This window comes from Neovison vison, chromosome 7 (assembly GCF_020171115.1).
Source record: "Neovison vison isolate M4711 chromosome 7, ASM_NN_V1, whole genome shotgun sequence".
NCBI classification, from domain to species: domain Eukaryota; kingdom Metazoa; phylum Chordata; class Mammalia; order Carnivora; family Mustelidae; genus Neogale; species Neogale vison.
Genome location: NC_058097.1, coordinates 200,537,366 through 200,558,841, shown reverse-complemented (window position 1 = coordinate 200,558,841; position 21,476 = coordinate 200,537,366). Strand labels below are relative to the sequence as shown.

At 63.2% G+C, this 21,476-nt stretch overlaps 1 protein-coding gene across 6 annotated transcripts; it reads right to left on the bottom strand.

The window, feature by feature from the left end:
• Positions 1-656: 656 nt before the first annotated feature.
• Positions 657-21,472, bottom strand: PCNX3 (pecanex 3). Of its 6 annotated transcripts, none has more exons than XM_044259682.1 (37): positions 21,403-21,471; positions 21,194-21,310; positions 19,887-20,578; positions 19,327-19,514; positions 19,007-19,106; positions 18,847-18,886; positions 18,652-18,747; positions 17,298-18,425; positions 16,711-16,834; positions 16,449-16,624; positions 15,945-16,035; positions 15,430-15,565; positions 14,096-14,256; positions 13,163-13,316; positions 12,848-12,880; positions 12,403-12,574; positions 12,184-12,294; positions 11,760-11,851; positions 11,486-11,595; positions 11,207-11,312; positions 11,009-11,101; positions 10,700-10,850; positions 9,739-9,883; positions 9,223-9,400; positions 8,094-8,202; positions 7,808-7,937; positions 7,386-7,444; positions 7,066-7,281; positions 6,248-6,501; positions 3,654-3,884; positions 3,386-3,489; positions 2,931-3,078; positions 2,613-2,843; positions 2,257-2,531; positions 1,763-1,896; positions 1,384-1,682; positions 657-1,307 (listed from the first exon to the last, which is right to left on the bottom strand). In XM_044259682.1, the coding sequence occupies exons 3-37, from the start codon at positions 20,037-20,039 to the stop codon at positions 1,110-1,112; spliced, it is 6,126 nt and encodes a 2,041-aa protein (XP_044115617.1). In that variant the 5' UTR covers positions 20,040-20,578; positions 21,194-21,310; positions 21,403-21,471; the 3' UTR covers positions 657-1,109. The 6 variants fall into 6 exon arrangements, with proteins under 6 accessions (XP_044115617.1, XP_044115616.1, XP_044115615.1 ...); XM_044259681.1 differs by having other exon boundaries at positions 16,449-16,627; positions 16,711-16,831; XM_044259680.1 differs by having other exon boundaries at positions 16,449-16,627; positions 21,403-21,470.
• Between the last annotated feature and the right edge of the window lie 4 nt (positions 21,473-21,476).

The following is a 21,476-nucleotide window of genomic DNA, read 5'->3' as shown; positions in this document are numbered from 1 at the left end:
GGAAGTTCAGAGGGCGGGGACTGGCTGGGTCGGTAAGGTTGGCGCTCAGTGGGAGCACCCAAACGGAGCCTGGCCCAGTCCGGCCCTGCTGTTGGGCCTCCAGCCTCAGCTGAGAAACGCAGAATAGTGTGCCTGCTTTCCAGACCACCCGGGAGGGCTACAGCAGGATTCCTTGTGTCCCCTCTCCCCTTGCCCTCCTCCACCCCACCAGGCAGGTGCCCAGAAACTGCGACTATTTAAGAGCACTCACTAAGCACTGAACCCTGCTCTACACATGCTCTCATTCTTAAAACACCTTAGACAGGTGTCCTCTCTTCTTTATAAGCTGAAGAACTTTAGGTTCAGAGAAAGGCTTTCACCAAGGTCAAGGCTGATCATTTTAGGCACTAACCTCATGAACTGGAAGTCTGAAAATACAGGGGTGAGAAACTGAACAAACCGAACTTCAGATGAAGGTTTTAAAAGGAAGTCTTCTGAGGAAGGGGACCTAGGCCTACTTGAACCCCACCTGGGCCTTACTACTATCTCCCATCATCACCCAGCCCCGCATTCTTTCTCTCTCCCCTCCCCACCCGCCCGTGCTCATCTACCCCGACCTGGCCACCCTCCCCCACGCTCCACCCAAACATTCCCAGTCAGAAAAAGAAAACACCAACCAAAATCAAAAATAGTGTTATTAATTCTGGTGTCTCCGAAGCATGGAAAAAAAAAATGAAAGAAAAAAAGAAACCACCCTTCCCACATTTCAGCCCCAGGTCCTGGCCAGGGGGCTGCCCCTGCAGGCAGTGCGGGCCCGGGGGCCAAGTCAAGTCAGTCCTGGCCACGGGCTCAAAGCGGGACCAGCCCATGGGTTTGGCTTTTGGGGCCTGGCTGGGAGGCTGCCTGCCTCAGTTTGGGGAGCCCAGGCCCTGGACTAGGGATGAGAGATCAGGGATCAAGGTGAGAGGTCTGGGCCACTTAGTTCTGATACTCTGGCTAAGGCAGCCAGAGGTCAGGGTTCAGATGTGGAAGCCAAAGCCCCTCAGTTCTGTGGTCCAGCAGAGGAGGCCAGAGCCTGGGGATCCAAGTTACTAAATCCTGGGGCTGGGATCCAGAGGGTACCAGGCCGCTCAGTACTGATGCTCCAGCAGGGGCTGGGCGGCCGGGCTCTCACGCTCCTCAGGAGGGGCAGGCCAGTCACCCAGGGTCCCAGTAGGTGTGCCACTTTCAGGAGCGCTGCTGTCCAAGCAAGGAATGTCCTGGGCTGCTCTGGGGGGCGAGGAGGTGTTGGTGCCGATATCCGGGCTGAGGCTGAGGTCTAGGGGCGCCTAGGGGTGGGGAGAGAGGTCGGTGGAACAGCAGACCTGAGCAGCCCAGGACCCAACTCTTCCACAGGACCCTTACCTGAGATTTGGGGGTTCCTCCTTTGGGGCTCCCTGAGGCTGGCTCCGCCTCAGATCCTGCTGGCCCCTTCCGGCCCCCCAGGCTCCACTTCCCACTGGGACCCTCAGAACTGAGGAGACCAGGGCCAGGGGGCCTTGAGGGCCGGGGACCCTCAGTGGGTGCAGGGGAAGCAGGGGTTGGTCCAGGGAGCCGAGGGGGCGGCCACTGCAGCAGAGGAGGGGGGCGCCCATCACCAGAGCCACTCAGGGAATACCGAGGGCCCCAGCCTGGGCCGGGAGGGAGGGGTTGGTCACCACTGCCTGTGGGAGACAGATAAGAGGGTCGAGGTCTCAGCTAGGCTGTCCTCTCCCACTGGCTCCGGCCGGCCTCGCCAGCTCACCTGCTGTGTTCTCAGGTGTGGGGTGGGCCAGCGGGGGGTTATTGCTGAGGGAGGTCAAGGCGCCGCCTCCACCACAGTCCGAGTCGTCCACGTTCCCGCCGCTGTTGCAGCCGGCACCGCAGCCCTTATGAAGCCTGGGAGGGCGGTGGCAGGGAGGGACAGGTTGGAAGGGGGAGGGCCCAAGACCCCAGAGGCGCAGGTCCCCAGCTCTAGGACAAGCCAGCTAAGGTTTCTGAGCCCCACGACCCCGTCTCTAAGAGATCTCGCCATCTACTTTCCAGGATCTTCTAAGAGGCATTATCGATGGCTCTGAAGGCGAAAGGCCACCTTCAGCTGTGGGAGAGTGGCAGGAAGGCGGGTCAGCTCTGGGACGGTGTCGGCTCTCGGGACCCAGTCCTGGCTCCAGCACTTCCTCACTCTGAGCCCTAGGAGGAAGTCGCTTCACCTCGCCGAGCCTCCGCCTCCCACTCCAGGACCTCGGCCCCCGGGCTCACCTCTCCCAGCTGCGCAGAAGCCAGCGGGCAATGGCGCTCAGGCTGATGGGGCCGCCCCACAGGGCCCGCAGCTGGGGGTGGCTGCCGGCCAGTGAGGTGGTGAGGGGCGACACGTAGATGGGGTAGCCCAGCGGCTGGTCACAGGACGAATTGATCATGTTGCGGAGGGCCTGCTTGGCGTTCTGGATGCTGCCGCGTTCGGGGTTGCGGTTGCGCAGGAACACCAGCTCCTGCTGCTGCCCGGCCCACAGGCCCCGGACGCACTCGCGGTTCACCTGCAGGACGGCCCGCACAAAAAGTCAGGGGGGGCTGGCGCCAGGCGGGGGCGGGGCGGGGGCCAGGCCCTCGGTCCCCACCTTGATGACCCGGAAGCTGAGGTGGCGCCGGTTGAGCATGATGATCTTGTACTCGTCTGAGGCGTCGTCCAGGACGTGGCGCAGGGCCAGCAGCGAGGGCGTGTTGCTGAGGATGGCGCTGCGCCAGGCGGGGTCACCCTCGTGGGAGATGACCAGGCGCTCCTCGTTGGCGGCGATGGCGTCGTACAGAGCGGCCGGCTCCTCATACTCGTCCGGGGACGTGAAGTGGTCCTGTGGGGCCAACAGGACAGCTGGGTCAATGCCCCCCACCCCGCTCCATCCCCCGACACCCACCCTCCCCCGCACGCCTGTCCCCACCTGGTGGAGCTTGAGGGCCATGCGAACCCCGGGCGCCACCACACGATGAAGCAGGTCCATGTCCGCGAAGACCCACTCATCCCGCGGGGAGGTGATGCGGAAGTCGCCCTTGAACAGGGCATGAAGGCCGTAGAGAAAGGGCTCTAGGCTGGGGGAGAGAAGCAACAGGGGAGCGTGAAGCTTCCGAGTTCTGCTGCTCCACTCCAGGACTCGAGCCCAGACCATGCCTCCAACGGGGCCTCTGTTTCCCCATCCCGACAAGGTCCAGCTCTGTCTCGGTCCCTCAAGGGGTGGTGGGGACCAGGAAAGGTCTAGAACTGGGCAGCGCCTTGCCCATGTGGCAGAGCCGACCTGGAGGAAGGGCCGATGCGGTTCCTGGGGGCCGCTGGCCCGGAGCTCTTTGTGGAGGGGGTAGAGGGAAATATGGGAGGCCCAGCTGGCCCCATGGAACCCACCTGGCAGACATGCTGTGCGAGGCTGTCCCCAGGGCCCGTCGGCCCAGCACACACAGGCCGAAACACAGCGTGACCAGCGGCGAGTTCCAATCTTGGTCCACGGGCTGTGGCACAAGGACCCCGTCCCCAAAGCCCCACTCAGACCCAGGGCAGGGAAACGTGCGGTGGGGGCTCGGGCCCAGACCAAGGGAGGCTGAGAGCAAGAGGAACTGGGACAGGGGAGGGGAACCGGGGTTGGGGGGCAGCCCCAGGGCAGTGGGGGCTGGACCTGGCTGCGGCGGGAGGCGCAGTACTGGATCCACTCGAGGTGCACCGCGCAGAAGGCAGGAAGAGAGAGGCCGGAGAGGCGAAGGTCATAATCCTCGTCCACACTCAGAGAGAAGGTGGGGTCTGAGTCCGCGTAGCCTGGTGCCCTCACCGGCCGCAGAGCCGTGGCGATGCCCTCGTGGCTAAGCCATGCCTCCAGCTTCGGGGAGCGGCTCACGTAGTAGATGATACTCTGCGAGGAGGGGCAGGCATTAGGGCCGGGGCTGGGGGCCACAGTCGCGCCCTGGCCACGGGACAGAAAGCCCCAGGATGTCACCTAGGACTCCCACCTTGTGTCTCCTCTGAACTCCCTGAAGGCACACAGACCAGTCTGCTCCCCTCTCTGAGGCCAGGGAGGAGGAATGAGAATGTGGCCAGGAAGCAAACCCCCCTTACAGAGCAAGCCCTGGAGGGTCCTGCCTGTGACAAGTGCTCGCCTGCTTGCTTCAGAAGATCCCCGTTGATAAGAGACCGGGGCGCAGAAAGACAGCAGACTTGCCTGAGGTGAAACAACAGGGCAGACTGAGCTACGACTGGAGCCCCCAGTACCTTCCACGCCATCACGCCGTGGGATGCGATCTCAGAGGCCTTGGAAGGTCAGGCTGAGGTAGTGGGGCTGCCTGCAAGCCAGCGGGGCCTGAGTACCTGTGGGTCCCGGTCCCTCTAGGCAGCGGAGGTCTGGGAGCCACAGGGCGCTCCTCTCAGAAAAAAGGAAAGGCACAGTAACCTGTGTTCCGAGTCACAGGCTGCTGCATAGGCTTTGAGCCGATGGAGAGTTTCTGGAAGGCAGACGGGCAGGGTGGACGGGCAGCGTAAGGTTGGCAGCTGGCAACCAGCAAGGTCACTGGGATTCCATGTGCCCACCCTAGGTGGGCCCCGTTCCCCGGGGATGGGGTGGCGAGTCCAGGGCTGGGGAGGGTGCTGCACTGGCCCCAAACACAGGCACCCCTGCAGTAGGAGCAGGAACGTCCAGCAGGGTAGCTCTGGTGCGGTCTGCAGGCCCGAGAGGCTGCCACCTCACCCAGGCACTGCCCCTGGCAGCCCCAACTCCTCCTTCCCACTTGAGCCCACACTGTCCTTGGCAGAGCACCCCCAGGTTCCCCGGACGCCGCCACCCCGCTCCGACTGTGCCGGCCTGTGAGGCGGCTACAGCCATGGCGAGTTAGCCTCCCCATGCGATGGTCAGCTTGGCAGGGCTGGGGCTCATCTCAGCCTGCAGCCTGGGCCGGGCTGTGTGCCTGGTGTGTGGCCACGAGACGGTCGTGTTGGCCTTGAGCTGGGCTTGCGGGAGGCAGCAGGGTGACCTGCGTAGGGGCAGCTCTCGGACAGTGCGGGACAGAACAGACAGGTGGACGGAAGTATGACCTCTGGATGACCTGAGCCTGGGAATGTCCCTGTCTGGACCACAGTGCCTCTCTGGGTGAAGGTGAGGGGCGGGAGGCTCGCACACCCTTCCCTAGGAGTGGCTGGGGGAACAGGAAAATCAACGGAGGAATTCCAGGTTCTCTGACATATGCCACGATGGGGTGTCCGCAGAGGCAAGAGCACAGCCGGGAGGTGCAAAGGACTGCCCTCAAGAGAGCCTCAGGTGAGCCGGCTGCCCTGGGCCCCGACGGGCCTCCCCCACCCCAAGGCCCTGCACAGGGAGCCCCAGGGCAGACGCTAAGAGGGCACAAGGGGCCCAGGAGGCACCCTCACCTCGCTGAAACAGTGCCCTTCCCTCGGGTGCCATCATTCCTGCCCTGTTGCGGCACTACAGGGATCCCTCCTCCTCAAGGGGATAAACTGAGGCACAGCAAAAGAGAGGACATCCCAAAGGAGGCTTCCTAGAACCCAGTCCAGGGCTGCTGCTGGACCCCACACTGCGCCTCACAGCCCTCAACCCCCCGTGCAGGGGCTTGGAGCACCGACACTGACACAGGGAGGCCCAGGCCTGGATCTGAGCTCGGCTCCGCCACTTTCTCCTGATCCTGGGGCCACAGGCTAATCGCTCGGTCCTGCCAGCCAACTGCCAGAGCTGACAGCAGGCTCTCCCCTGGAGGGTGTGGTAGGCTTCACCCGCTCGGGAGTGGAGCCTGGCTCAGAGCCTGCCCCCCGGTAGCCACCAGCGCTTGGCAGCCGCTCCTGGAATCATCATTTACCGCCGTTAGCATTATCAGTGCTCTGCAACCAGAGTGGGGCAGGCTCCCGGGGGTCTAGGAGGCCGGCCTCCGCAGCCGCCCTTCCCAGGACCAGCAGCCCAGTGAGGGGATTCATGCACACGCTGCCCGCCCGCCGCCAGGACTCACTGTCCAGGTGCATCTCCCAGGAGATGGACAGCGAGCCCTGTTCTCCGCCCCACCCCCCAACACTAGACTGTCAGAGGCACACAAGCCACTGGGGCCCGTGGGGCCTGCTGTCCGGTGGTGAGTGGCATCTTGAAGGACGCTTAAAGCTCTCTAAGGCCTATGTTTCTCTTGGGGAAAAACGGGTTCCCAACCATCCAGAAGGTGGCACTCAGGATGCTCCCGGTGAGCCATCCAGGAACCCCTGCTGCCCAGCCCCCACCGGGCATACCTTGACATAGTATGTGATGAGGATTTTGCGGAGATCAAACACCTGCAGCATGGAGGCCGCGTTGTTGTCGCTGATGCTGTAGCCCTCCAGCACGTACTTGCTGGCTGTCACTTCCCAGGCTAGCCAGCGCTGCCCAAAGGCGGCATTGAAGGACAGGACCCGTGGCAGGTGGCCGGGCTCACAGCAACAGCAGCCCTCATCCTCCTCCACACCCTCCGTGATGGCCTCTACCTCGCGCTGCTGGCAGTAAGTACCTGGGGGGGCGGGGGGGAGCAGCCAGTCAGGGGGCCACTGGGACCTCCCTGCTTGCCTTCTCCCTGTTGAGAGCCCAGACCTTAGCTGCTCCCTGTCCGAGGATGCCGTGAGCAACAGTTACTAGACCCATGGATTAACAAACGAACCTTTCCTCCTCCAGACTCCCAGAGGCCACGGCAAAGACAAGCTCAGAGCAAAGTGACTTGCTCAGGTCCATGGTGCTCGTGAGCTGGGCCTCGAGCCCTTCTGTACTCTCAGAGGCCTCTTCCGAATCTAATGTCCAACACGTGCATGGCCCGGAGGGCAAAGACCTGGCTCACTCACCAGGGGCTATACGTGGCACCCAAGCTGAGCCAAACCTGAGACCAGAGAGCAGGCCGGGGGCACGGCTTGGCCGAAGGAGGCCCTGCCACCTCAGCACTCAGACTGGGAAACCCAGGCCCAGGGAGGAAGGGCGCCTTGCCCCACGTCACCCTGCAACCAGCGCAGGGCTGCACCAGAAGCCGGCCCTCCCGCGCCATGAAACGCAGCGGCCTGCGTCAGACCCAGGCCCCGCGGCTCACCCCGGAACTCGAGGCCACGCAGCTGGAAGGTGACAAGGCCATTGCCGACCTCGATGAGGTGCACCAGCGCGTTGAGGTAGTCAGAGGCCAGGACAAAGCAGTCACCGGGGCCGTAGTTGCCCCAGCGGCCCAGCACCAGGTCCCCACACAGCGTGTGCTGCAGTGAGCGCGTCAAGTGCTCATAGAAAATGGAGTTGAGGTTGTTGTCGTCAGCGCCTGAGGCCCGGGACAGACAGACACGTGGACAAAATGACAAGTAAGCGAGGCCCCCTCCCCAGGGAGGCACCACCCGAAAGGCCCCTGGATGGCTGAGAACACACCGGGGTTCCGATCCAGCTGCGTGACCAGGCGGGTGTTGGAATGGTCCACACGTTTAGTGCTGTTCAGACAGAACGACAAACCCAGTCGGCCGACAGGCTCGGGAGAGGATCGCTGCCAGCCCACCACCGCGTCCTCATGGCCCACAGCCCTGTTCTCTGGCAGATGTCATGAGAGCCCCATTTCATAGGAGGCCGAGGCTCTAGGACATGAGGGAACAACCCCAGGACCCCACAGCCGGGACACCCAGGGTCGCAGCCCAAGGCCTGGCCCGACTCAGATTTTGTCCTTATCACATCAGCCCCCTGAAAGCGGCTGTGCCCCCCAGCTGCAGCCCCTCTCTGTGCCCCACCCCGCCTGGGCCCCAAGCTCCCCCTCCTTCCGAGGCACCTCTGGAGGACCCGCCTGCTCCCCCAACACTCACTTGTAGTCGCGCTCCCAGAACTTGAGGGGCCGCGCGTAGGACATGATGAAGACGGCGCTGCCCAGCAGAGGGTTGAGCGGCGTGGAGAAGAGCGCGGAGAGCAGAGCTTGAACAAACAGCATGGCCGAGTCTGCGCACCAGTCAAGGAGGTGGCGGGCACGCAGGACCCCACCCTAGCCTCCCTTGCCACCCGTGGACTCCCACCAACCTGCCCCGCGCACCCCCCTCCGGGCTGCCGCCCTCCCCGCATGCCCCATCTCCAGGTCACAGGCGGCAGGCTGGGTACGAGGCACGGCGAAGGGCTGGGCGAAGGCGTGGAAAGCGGAGCCCCAGGTGATCTGCCAGGGCGCAATGTAGGTCAGCACAAACCGCAGCTTATACAGCAGGTCCCACAGCTGGCGGGTTGGAGACGGCGAAAGGAAGAGTCACACAGGTCACTCACAGAGGCAGGGTCGGCCAAGTACCCCGTTCAGAGCCTCGGGCTACCCCAGGGGCTGCCCCTGTGGGGGTCAAGCGCACCAGGACTCCCAGCCCTTTCTCTCTGGACCTGGCGCAAAGAAGCCTGTTGCCATTAGCAGACCCTCTAAGGAAGCATTAGTCACTTGTGGGACCACCCTGAGAGCCTCCCGTCTTGTCCCATTTCAGGACAAGACGGGAAAGTTCAGAAAAAGCAGGGCAGGACAATGGCTTGCTCAAGCCATCGGTGAGTGATGAAACTGGGCCTCGACCGTGACAATGGAAGTCGAGACGGGCCCCGCCCTCAGAGGAGGCACACTTCAGATCTCTACCACCCTGGACCAGACCAGAAACCAGACTAGAATGCCCACGTCAAAGAGAAAATGGCTCAGGCCCATGCTGGGGTCCCACGGCAGGCACCGCCACGGGCCTCCAGGACAGTGCCAGGGAATGGTTCTGTTCAGTGATTCCCCGCATCCCCAAGCCCCACATCAGGGGATCCCACAGTCTGGAGGAGCAGTCTAGATCTGTCCAGGCCCCATGGGCCTCTGAAACTCAGCTCTCCACTGCTCCCCGAGGCTGTGGCTGGCAAAGGGGTGGAGCTCAGAGGCTGGTTTCCAGAGGCCAAAGCCAAGTCTTAACTACTTAACTCCCTAGTAACTGTCCACAAGGAAGGTGGTGAAGGGACATGACTCCGAGACTGGGCAGCAAAGTCAGAGGGACCCGGATTCAAGTCCGGGCTGCTCACCAGTTCTCTGGGGGACAGAAGGCAAGTGACTTTAGTGCTTTAAACCACAGCTTCCTCTGTGCCCCTGGGGGACCTGCTGCAGAGGCCCACAGCGGGGCGGACGTGGAGAAGCAGCTAGCGGGGCTGCAGGCCCCTGGGAAAGTTCTCCCCGCAGCCAACGCAGACAGGGTCTGCTACCGCCGCTCAGCCTGCAGCACGGCCACCAACTCACCTTGCTGCAGAGCAGAGACATGAGGAAGTAGTCGAGTAAAAAGCCCTGGGAGAGGCGTGGGTAGTCAAAGTGGAAGAGCAGGACAGTGAAGGCCAAGGTCAGGTACTGCTGGGGAGGGCAGCAGAAGGCTGAGCGCAGCAGCTTCAGCCCAGCCACGGTCATCAGCAGCGCCCGGCAGCTGTGGGGGAGGAACAGGCATTACGTGGCAGGTGGGATTCGGGGACAGCAGGGAAGGGGGCCCATCCCTCCCCAGCCCTGGCCTGGGCTCTACTGAGCCGGGCCCTGCTCTCCTGGGCAAGGGACGCGCAGTCTCTGCTCTCTGAAGGGGTGTCCCTTTTAAGACACATCTGGGAAACACATCTGTCTTCAAAGAGGCAACTATCTTCAACAAAGGGCAGCAGGAGCTCGCTTGCTGGGGCAACTGAGGCAGGTTTCATTCCATCTGTGGGCTTCAGTGTCTCACGTGTCCCACGGGAATATGGACAGTGGGATGGCGGGGGCCAGGGCAGTCCTCACTAAAGGCAGAACTTGTCCGGGTGGCTGACGACGGCATGGGCGTCCACCGTGAGGGCGTTGAGCACCACCGCCGGGTATATGAGGTACTTCTCGACGCACTGGAGGCTGGCGTACAGCTTCTCAAACCACATCACCTGCGCAGCGCCTGCGGCAGAAGGCGGCACTGCTGACCGGCCACATTCCCCTCCCACTGCCTGGACAGGTGAGGTATACGCCCAGAGGGAGGGCAAACCAGTGGACATGGCTCTCTGGGCCCTCAAAGACTTTGTGGCAGCGCAAAGGAGGGTGATGAGGCCCAGGTAGGCCATTCCGGGTCTTAGGGCACATGCTTTGCCCATTCTGCCATCTGGAAAAACAAACCAAATGAGGACATCCCAGGTGCCCGCAGGAGGTTCGGTGAGGCCCGCATCCACAGTGACCTCGAGCAGCAGCCCTTCATCACGGGTCACTGTCCCCTGGCTTGAGCTGACCGTAGCCACGTGGGAACGCCAGCCCAGGGGGCAAACTCTTTATTGCGGAAGGAAAACAGGGCACGTGGAATTTCGGGCACTAAATCCAGGTGATGAAACAGAGGCTTAGAGACGTCTGCATCGCACAGCCCAAATAAAAATCCGCCAAGCAGACCTAGTCTGTGGGCAACCGATCAATCCTTCTGGACAAAAGATCCCTTTAGGGCCTTGGAATTCTACATCCTCCCATCTCCCCAGTGAAAGCAGATAGGCAGAGGAAGGCAGGGTGGGCGGGGCGGGGGCAAGCAGGGGCCAAGTCGGGGCGCAGCCAGTTGGTGGGGAGAGGACAGGCAGAGAGCACAGGCAGGGCTGCCCAGGGGCCGTGGGGACAGGGAGCCATGTGCAGAGGCTGCCCCCTGCTGGCGCTAGGAGCCCAGACGGCCGGAGGTCCCCGGGGCATGGGGCAGGGAGGCAGGGGGTCAGAGGGCCCCAACCCTGGGAAAGGCGCTCACCTCGGACCTCGTACTGGCTGTACTCGGAGGGCTTCAGCACGGGCTGCGACAGGCAGAACCAGGGCAGCTGTTTGCGCAGCTGCGGCAGCAGGTAGTGCGTGAAGAAGCCCACGGCCCCGGCCAGTGCGTACAGCACGAAGCCCAGCACCGACTGCAAGAGGGACAGGCCGGAGGCTCAGCCCAAGCGAGCGGGCCGAGAAGCCCACGGGGCCCGGGCACAGGCGGGCCAGGGCAGAGAAGGACGAGGCCGCGCCAGCCCAGCACCCTCAGGCCGACGGAGAGCGAGGGGGCAGCCCAGGCCACACGAACCTTCAGGGCGATGAAGACGGTGCTGGCGCTGATGGCAAAGGTGAGCACGGCGATCACCACACACATCACCAGGTCAGAGTGCAGGACCTCACGCTGCAAGGCCAGGAGACACCAGCGTGGGTGCCCGCCACCCCGGGGCCGACCGCTCCCGGGCAGCCCTCCGCCCCAAGACCAGGACCCCACGCGCCAGCCTCTCACCACCGACTGGCGCATCTTGTCTGGCAGGGGGTCCGGGGGCTCAGCCCGCGCCGTCTCCAAGCTCCGCTCCTCCAGCTCGGGGAAGAGCCTGCTCCGGATCAGGGACCTGGGGTGGGTGAGAAAAGGCAGAGGCCTGGGTCTGCGGGGGCCGCCCCTCCTCCTGCGGGCTCCAGGGTCAGCTGGTGACAGGCACATGCACAGACCCCCACCGCCAACCCTTGCCATGCACACTCACAAAAACACACACATGCGCACAGACAGGCCCATGCAGGCACCCACCAGAGCACAGTGGGGTCACTGCTCTGACGGCTCAGGTGGTAGGACAGTGCCACCAGGAGGCCACAGAAGACCGAGAAGAGGACAGGGACGTGCTGCTCCGGCCAAGGAGTCTGGGGAGAGAACCCATGCTGGTCAAGGGAGGCCAGGGGAAGCGTGGGGAGTGGGGGGTGGGGGTCCCCCCACGGGAGAAGCCACTGCTGAGCCCAATTCACAGTCCCGTCCCAACGACCCCCCTGGGCCTCAGCATGCCCCCCACCCCACAGGTCATCCCTACCTTGATGGCCCCAAGGCAGAAGCCATAGAGCAGGGCAGCGGCCAGCAGGCTGCGGGAGAGGCTGAAGAGCGCTGTGAGCGGGCTCGTGGCAGCTGCGAGCGGAGAGACGGCAGGTCAAGGCCAGCTCCCGCGTGCCAGGGCTCTGATGCTCCTCAACTCCCAGGGGCTAACCTCCCTGGGCCCCATCCCCAGTCCAGTGCTGTCCGCTCCCCGAGCCCTGAGAGGCCTTCAGAGCTTCTGACATTCTTGGGTTTAAGCCATTTGCTTGTGGGGGGGTGGGGGGAGGGGGGAGGAGACGGGCTCTTGGAATCCACCGCATCAACAGGGAGAAAGATCAGCAGAAGGCCAGAGCCACGCCGTACACCACAGCCCCTCCAAGGCCCCATGCTCTCCCGACCCCCCAAGCTACCTATGGGCCCCCTACCTGTACCCCCAAAGCCGTGCATGTCTATCTGCTCCAGCAGGTACATGAGGCAGGTGTTGACCTGGGGCAGGAGGCCCAGGAGGAAGACGAACGGGAAGCACAAGGTAAACACTGGCAGGGAGGGAGGGCAAAGGCCCGGTCAGTCAGCCCGCGCACCGCCCCTTGGCCTGCCAGCCTCGGGGCCTCACTCCCCTGGGCCACAACACCGCCCCATCTCACCAGTGGCCACGTCCCGGGCACAGAAGAAGAAGGAGGCGGAGAAGAGCGTGAGGCCGTACAGGGAGACGGGGGGGAAGGGCTGGGCTGAGCCCAGAGCATCCAGCAGCCAGATGAGGAGACAGCAGATGCAGAAGTAGACAGGCCGGCTGTATGCGATCACCCAGTTGTGGCCCTGGGGAGCGGGACAGCGAGGAGCCAGCTGTCCCCAGCTGACCATCCTGCACGCACGTGCACACACACAGACACACATGCATACACTTGCCCTGCCCATGGCCCTGGAACCAAGATAGGAAGCCTGGCCCTCAAAGTAAGGGCAGCGGGACTGAAGATCTGAGGCCACAGAGGTGGTAAGGGAGCCCTGCCCCTCCCAGAGCCCTCCACGCCTGTGTCAGCCCCTGCCCAGGGCCCACGCCCGAGCCTCGTGGGTAAAGGCACGGGTACTCACGTGCATGGGAGATGCCGCATCAGGCTGGACACTCTGGAAGAGACAGGAGCCACGTTGGCAGGGAGAGCGAGAGCCCAAGGGAGGATCAGAGACCCCAGGCCCTGCTCAGTTCCACCAGCGGACTATCCGGGGTGGCCAGGGCAGGGCCTTACACCATCTGGAGTCTCAGTTCTTTCATGGGTCAGAGAGAGAGCTAACTACAGGGCATCTTAAACACCATCTCTGCTTTCACGCTCACACCGCTCCACCTTGTGGGCATGGAGACTTCTGGAAAGAGGGGGGTGGGGGAAGGAAACCCAAGGAGCAAGGCCTGACCTTCAGCAGGGAATACTGGCAGGAAGCGATGACCAAGCAGAACTGGAAGACCCAGATATCCGTGAAGAAGCCCTTGAGCAGCAGCAGGTATCCCAGGAAGGCGACGAGGCTGCTCAGGCCCACACCGAGGATGTTCTCCACCAGCCCCCGAGTCCTGGAGAGACAGCAGGGTCAGGACACACTCATCCCCTTCCCAGCTAGTGGGACGAAGGCAGGCGGCGTGGGGAGGAGGACAGGACCCAGCCACAAAGGCCCACGTCTGAGCCTATGCCCAAGCCACCCCTCGTCCTCCAAATATGCGAACCTGTCCCTTTCAGGGACGAGGCCAGGGGCACCTGCTCCAGAAAGCTGCCCCATCGCTACCCTGCATCCCAATCTTTGCCCCTTCTAGACCCCGAGGTTCCAAGGGCCACCACCACAGGTCTTGCCTGTCTCTGGCTCACGCATGCCCGGTCAGGCACGCTGTGCTGTGCACACAGGCGGTGCCGGACACGTGCCGGCTGCAGGGCCGGGGGCCATCCAGAGCGTGGGAAACTGGGCCACAGGTTCAAGGCCCGAGCCATCCATGCAGACAACAGAAGTCATCTGACTTTCCTGTCTGGCTTCCTGGGCCTCAGTTACCCCGAAGAAACAGGAAGGCTGACATAAGGGGTTTGTGAGCTTTTCTAGACCACAGAACTCAATTTCATCAGCTCTAACACCGAGCAAATAAAAACAAGAGACCGGCTGGGAACAGCCGGTTTGGAGCAGAGCTCTGGGGCAGGGAGTGCCTAGAGCACGATCCACAAGGCCATGCCCTTGCGTCCCAGGAGGACCTACCTAGTCAAACCCCACCGCAGACCCCAGCCTGAGGCACCTTCAGGGACGCCAAAATGCGCTCCCCACATTTAGAGGCTCAGGAAGGCCCGGGGGCCACAGCAGATGGGCACTCACCGGTCCAGCAGGGCCAGGAGGGCCAGCCGCTCGTAGCGCACGGACGTCCAGCGGCCGGGAAGGAGCCAGTACTTGTAGCTGTGCTGGGCCCGAGGAGGCGCCTCCTCCATCAGCGTCTGCTCCTGGGATTCGTGCAGGGAGTCCTGGTCCAGCAGGTCAAACTGCGGTCCCCACAGCCGCAGCCATCAGCCCCTCGCCCCCCAACACGGCCCATTGCCACCACACTCCCCTGCCCGGCGCACACTGACTGGTCCGCCGTCTCCTCTGCCACAGAAGGCCCCACGACCTAGTGGCCCTGCGGCCTGTCCTGCGACTCCATCACAAAGGCGCGCTCGTCTCTCCAGGTCCCCGGGACATGCCCCGATGGCTGCTGAGGGCTGGAGTCTCTCCTCCTGCCTCTTCCTGGGCTCAATGAGGTCCACCCTGCCCTCTGAGAGCCAGTACAAATTCTACCATCCTCTGATGACGGAGCCATTGGGGGTCACTCTGACCTCCCCAGCCTGGAGCACACAGAGCCCCAGCCCTGATGACAAGCCTGGGTGCCAGGGGCCATGCCGTGAGGCCCCGGGCAAGCTACTTAATCTCGGGATTTCTCGTGCCCACAGATACTCAGGAGGCAAGCTATGGGTCTGGTGCTCTGTGGGGCCTTGGGGATCCCATGCAGAGCAGGATGTGGCCATTAGCGGTGTCAGGACCATGGTGTCCCTCCTGTGTGACCACTAAGGAAAATAAATGCATCAGGAAGGGACATACGGGGCTTCTGGGCACTGCATGTGCTCTGTGACCCTAAGTGTTAGACATGTGGGTGCCCTTTTACCACCGTTCTTTAAGTTCTGAGTTTGTTTTTTATGCATCCTTAACACGTCTGCTATTACCACGCTGACCGTGTAATTTATGACGCAAACCGGGACACTTTCAGGAGCGAAACGGGACGTTACAGTTAAGGAGCAGGGACAGAGCGCCCCGAGCCATGCCCCATGCCTGGGCCCAGCACAGGGAGCGGCAGGCCTTGGCCAGGTAAGCTGCGCTGCCTCTTCGGCGGGTTTCCCTGCAGAGACCCGCCGTCCCAGCTCCCTGCGGGCCCCTCCAAGATAAAGAAAGTACTCCGGACACACTTGTTGAATAAGCAAACGAACGACTCCTTGAGCCACAGAGATCCAGAGCCTGCACGCCCACCGCCAGCCGTCAGAGGTCAGGATGGACCCCGAGGGCCCCCAGAGCACTCACCCGAGCAGCCTGTCCCTCTCGGTACGGGGGCAAGTGCTCCGGGAGCCGCCTGCCCGCCCCTGCCACTGCCCCGCCTGCGGGTCCTTCCCCGACCACTGGCTCCTCACCTCCGGGATCTCCAGGGGCACGCGGCGCACCTGCATACCCTGCAGGACCACAGGTCTCGGCTGCAGCAGGTTCAGGCTGCCTGCCGCCTCCGGGACATCAGCCGAGTGGAAGCTGGAGGAATGCGAGTGGCGGTCCCTGTGGGAACAGCAGCCATGAAGAAAGATCGGGGCCACTGGAGAGCCCCAGGACCGCAGAGGGATTAAGGCCAAAGCCAGGCCATAACTGGGGGCCTCGGGGGCTGCTCAGATACTCAAAAGGAGCACCGAGGATCCAGAGGCAGCAAAGGACAGAAGTGCCTCCCTCCCAGACCGTGGGCTTCCTGGCAGCCTCCTGCCCAGAAACGCCATGTTACTGCAGTATCACAGGATCCCTGCAGGCCTGCCCTTCGGTGCTCCCCTCTCTTCTCCTAGAGGTTCTGAGCTGCCGCTGCCCCAGCACAGCGCAGAGAGAAAATGCCCAGAAACAGCAAACCCACCAGGCTGCAGGCCAGGAGAGCCCCAGCCAGGAGACTCACCAAGCTCCGTTAGCTGCCTGCTCCCCTTGCTGTCCCACGGGGTTCTCGTAGCCGCCTCCAGCGAGGCCGAAGGTGTAGGAACGCCGCACACCTGGGCCCGGGGACACAAGGCAGCATGTCAGGGACAGGGGCACCAAAGCCCGACCCATATGAACCACCCAGTGAGGCGTTCCCCTGGACGGCAGCCCAGCAGCCCCCAGGAAACCGCGAGCCGGAGAAGAGAGGGCCTGCAGGTCAGCCCGCCCCCGGCTTGGGTCCCTGTTCTGCCACTTGCTCAGCTGGGACTTCAGGTAGTGCCTTGGCTTCCTCACAAGCAGAGCAGGGACAACGAAGCCGCCCACGTCTCAGAGAAACTGCAAGTTTGGCGGCGGGCAGCACGGGGGCTGAGCAGGTCCGTGGCCAACAGAGCGAGCACTGCCGCGGGGACAAGGAAGACCCTCGGCAGGAGGGAAGGGGGGTGGCGGGCCACAGAGGCCAGGCCACTGGATGCAGGGAGGGGCTCACCGCTCTCATCGTAGAAGTAGTGCACGGCTCCCTCGGACGTGTCGTCGAAGGTGCAGGCCTCGTGCACGGTGGCGCCGGCCCGCGTGAGCAGCAGCGAGGAGGCGAAGTGCAGGGCGGAGGGCAGCGTCAGCGCCCGGGAGTGAGAGGCGGCGCGGCTGCGCTGAGCCTCCTGCAGGCTGCTGAGAAAGGGACAGCCCGCAGGTCAGCGCCACTCAGAGCCACGGGCCCCCACCACCCCTCCGGCCACCCGGCAGGCGCTCACCTGGGCGGCGAGCCCATGACAGAGGCTGGAGGGGTGGGGTTGCTGCCCGCATTGTGGCGTCTGCGGATCGCCTGAGTCCGCCGCACGCTGCTCGTACGGTCCCGCTTGCCAGTCTCGTCAGCTGCTGCCCAGAGAGAGGCCCCGCGCGTGAGCCACAGAGGCGTGGACACAGCCTCGGACATGGGTAGGGGCCGGTGGGGGGGCAGCAGCAGCCCCTGCCCAGAACTACAGGTCAGGTCTCATTCAAGCATGTCCTGCCTCTGGGGCCCAGCCAGGTCACCTAACCACTTGTGCCTCGGTTTCCACATTTGGAAATCAGGACACGATGAATGTGGATGCTGAGAGCCCTCAGTGGACAAGGGCTTGGCGCTAACTGCAGGACCTGGAGCCAGGGGTCTGCGATCTCCCAGCCCTGCTCATGTGAGGGATTCAGCAGACGATACTCCTTCGCTCAGTCTTCATCTACCCACTGCCTGAGCCAGAGGCCGAGCTGACTCTGACCAGCTCCACTCCAGCCTGGGCTCTGTCCAAACCCAAGCCCACACCCAGCTCACCTCCCTCCGCCCCCCAGCAGAGCGGGCACTCACCTCCCCCCACAGCACCTTCCTCTTGCAGCTCCCCCCGCCAGCCGGGCTGGTTGGCAGCAGGTCCCCTGTGGGCCTCAGCAGGCAGCAGAGCAGGCTCACCAGAAGCCAGCTCCACCCCTGCCTGGGCCTCCAGCTCCGCCTTGGAGCCAGCCAGGGGGGCCCTGAGGACATCACCCCCTGCCCCATCCATGCTCAGCACACGCGCATGCGTTTTGGCGCTGGCGGTACTAGGCGTCCGCTGGGTCCCATAGGGCCGCTTGGGGGGCACAGCAGCCCCCTCCTCAGCCCCATGGGGGGCCCGTCGCTTCCGGGGTCCCCCGGCTGCCCCACGGGAGCTCTCGGGGGAGTAACAGGAAGTGGAAGAGGAGCTGTCAGTACTGTAGCGGCGCTGAGATCGGAGGCTAGAGGCTGGGCTCAGTTCGCTGCCCTCGCTGGTGTCTTCGTCCTCAAAGAAGCCCCCGCCTTCAAGCAGGGGCCGCCTCGGGGCACGGCCAGGTGGGGAGTGTCTTCGCATGGGGGGCCGCCGTTTGGTGGGCCGCAGCAAGGCCAAGTCCTTGGGCCGCACAACCAGGAGTGGCTCAGCTGGACCCGGTGGCGTCCCTGCGCCTATGACGGTGTCAAAGGAACGCAGCGTGTCATCGGAGGGAACCCCAGCATCTGGTGATGCGGGCAGCTCAGCCTCGGAGGGTGGGTCTGTGTCACTGCCCTCGGGGGCGTGGCCACCGGGGGGGCTGTCCAGATGGGTTGAGTTCGTCTTCTCGCTCTTGAAGCTGCTCAATGTCTCCCTATCGGTGCCACTGAAGCAGGAATCCGAGGAGCCTGCTTTCTGGGGCGTGGGCTCACCCGAACCCCGCCGGTCCAGGGGCTGGTAGCCACCTGCTCCCCGGCGTTGTTCCCGTCGACTGCTGGTCCTCACCAGGGCCCGCTCAGGCCGGCTCAGGGTCAGGAAGCTCTTGCTCAGCTCCTGGCTGAGGCTCCCCTTCAGAAGGGGGCTCATAGGAGTGTCGGCCACACTGCTCCCACTCCAGGGGGCTCCATCCCCGGCCAAGGGAGAACGATCTGAAGAGTCTGTGCTGGGGAGAGAGGGGTCTGGGGCAGCCCCCGGGGGTGTCTGGGGAAGGTCTCCAACTATCAGAGAAAAGGAAAACAAAATGAGGAAAGAGCATGCCGCAAAAGCAACTAGCCACTAAGGGGGTCCTGTGACCACCGCTTCCCCAGAGCCCAGCTGCAGCAGGACCATGAGAAGGCCCCATTCTGAAGGCCAAAGAGAGCTCTGGAAAAGCAACAGTTGGGGTGACTCAAAGACAAGCTAGCCCATCCTCCCCCTTGGCTTCCGCCAGGCATGCCCACTCACTCAGCTTCTCCTGTGAGCTTAACTTCAGCATCTCTCGATCCGCCGAGGTCACGATCACATTGTTGCTGCCCTGCTCCCGCACCAGCTCCTTGATGTCTGCAACCACAGCCCCACAGGTGTCAGCAGGACTTCAAGACACCAAGGCGCCATCCCGTTCCACGCCGCCAAGTTCAGACCTGAGCAGCAGCCACCTACCTCTGAGGGGACCAGAGTCCTCCATCCGGGGCAGCAGCTCCTGAGCAGACAAAGAGAGAAGTGAAGGAACAAGCCGGATAAGAAATAGCCTCTGAACATACCCGGTGGGGATGGGCTCTTGGGAGAGGAGTGGGACAGGCTGAGGGTAGGGAGCACTCACTGAAACCTGGTTGAAGCCAAACACAGAATGCTGGGAGCTACAGCGAACTGGAGGCGTGGAACTCACTTTCCGAAACACTGTCATCTCCACTCCCGGGTCCCTAGCAGGGGAGAAAAGCGCCAGCTTTCAGCTAACCTCCCCCTCCCTTTAGGTCCTACTTCCTCCGCTATCCCCAGCACTCCTCTCTTCTCAAGGGTCCTGTGGGGCTGACCACAGAACAGGGGCTCATCTGCTCCTGAAGCCAACGTCCCCAAGGCGCAGATGCTTAAGCCCAGGCACCAAGACCCCTTAGTTCCCCACACGGCCCCTACCCCACTCACCTGGGCAGACTGCTGTCCCCCTGTACAGGCTCCTCCTCTGGCTCCCCCATGGTCGAGTTGCGCTTCTCCACAATCTCGCCCTGATCAAACATGGCATGTAGCCGATAGTTCACAGTCTTGATGGTAGTGAAGATGACAGCCACCACGAGGCAGTACACGCCGGCCACCATCAAGCTGGGGGGCAGGACCTGGAGGCGGCACTGAGTCAGGTTCTCCTCACACAGCCCTGTCCCCATGGGATAGACCTACTGCCACAGTCACAGCCAGCATTAACAAATTCACAAGACCTCCTCACCCGTCCCTTGCAACTGGTCCAAACACCCTGTCAGGGGGTTTTATCCTCTCACTGGAGAGAAATCCAGTGAGAAGCTCAAGGTCACCCAACCCAATTAAAGGATAATCTGGTCGCTCCTCCCTATACCCCCGAACTCTGCAGTGAGTCCTTTCTCCACCCCCAAGCCTACAAGACAGAGCGCCGAATCACTGCCAGGTCCGCACCCCTCCGTGACACCTGCCCTCCCTTTCCCCGGCGGGAGTTACAGGTGGCGGCAGCATCTCACCATGTACAGCAAGAAGGGAAAGGTGAGCAGGAAGATCCAGACGTAAAGGTGAAAGCAATTGGAGAAAGTGCTCTGGTGCGGGTCGAAGAACCAACCGCCGGTGAGCGAGGCCCACACCCCCTGGCGCAGGATCTGCAATACCTGCGACCCCATGGCCCCGCCGCTGCTGCGCGCGCCCCCCTCCCGGGACCCTCATGGGGGCGGCCGCCGGCCCATGCCCCGTCTGGCGCCCGAGGGCCCCGGGGCCCGGCCTCGCGCTCACGCCATGGCCTCCCCTAGCCGGGGAGAGGGGTCGGCCGGGCGACGGGGCGGGCAGGGGGCGGGGCCGACCGAGCAGTCAGCGGTGCGAGGCCTGGACGCGGGGGTGGAGCCTCATCAGGGGCGGGGTCCAGGCCCCCACCCCCGGCCCAGAACTCCGAGGGGCCGAGCCGGTAGGCGGGCACGGGGCACGGGCCGGACACCCGTCGGCGGCATTCAGAGTTGGGCGTGGGGTGGGTGCTCCGCGGGTGCAGGCGACGGCTCCCTCGGCTCCGGCCCGGGGAGAGCCCCGGGACCCTGAGGTCCACTTCCGGGGTTACAGGTCAGTCGCTTCGGTCTCCGCGCTCGCCCGGCTACTGCGGGACCCGGCCCAAGGGGAAGGCCGGAAGGAGCAGCGAGCCGCCAGCCAGCGGTGGCGCATGCGCCCGACGAGCCTAGTTGAGACCCGGAAAAGGAAAACTTGAAGGCATGAAACCCGACGCACGCGCAGGAAGGTGGTGGAGCGCTAAGACGCCGGGGAGGCATGCGCAGAGTCGTAGCGCTGGGACGCATGCGTACACTTAGGCGTTGGCAATCCCGTTGACACCACTGGGCGGAGCCGAAGGGATAGTTGAGTGGCCACTGGGTAATGGCGGAATTAATTGGCACAAAACTCTCCCAGTGAGTTACAAGAGGCGGGAAGAGGTTGGAGGCGTGGACTTCCCAGGGCTACTGCGACAGTTCGCCCCCAAAGCACGCCCCTTTCGGCCCGCCCCTTTTAGTGCAGGACCTCAAATCTGCACTCTCGCCCCTATCTGCCTCTACTTCCGGGTCAGAGCTCAGACTTAGCTTGTAGAAAGCAGCCCTCCAGAACAGGCATGAATAATAGAAATAGGATAACGTCGCTTTTCTTAAAGTGACAGGCTCTAGGCAATGGGGGTGGAGGGTTCTATCCAGCGGTTGTGACGGCGACTTAGCCATTCTGAATCCAACCATTGGGCGAAGTTCAGGTCGACAGTCTCAGGTTTCCAACCACTTGGTAAGGGGCATGAAAGAAGTGGATTATTTACCAGGTGAGGGGAAGAGGATGGGCTTAGACAACCCGTTCCTAAAGCTTGAGATGCAGCCAGTTCCGTATTCCAATCTTGCCCACTCCGAACCCAAGGAGCTTCTGGTCCCTGTGTCAGCTATGCAGGGAAGGAGGCGAAGAGAAGATGAGTCACGCAGCCGTGCAACTTCGGAGCCAAGACTAGACTCACTCCCAAGCCAGATTCTTTACCTCATTTTGCTGATGTGGATGCAAAGGGGACGGCCTGTCCTTAGCAAAGACCAACCTTGACCCTGAACCTTCAG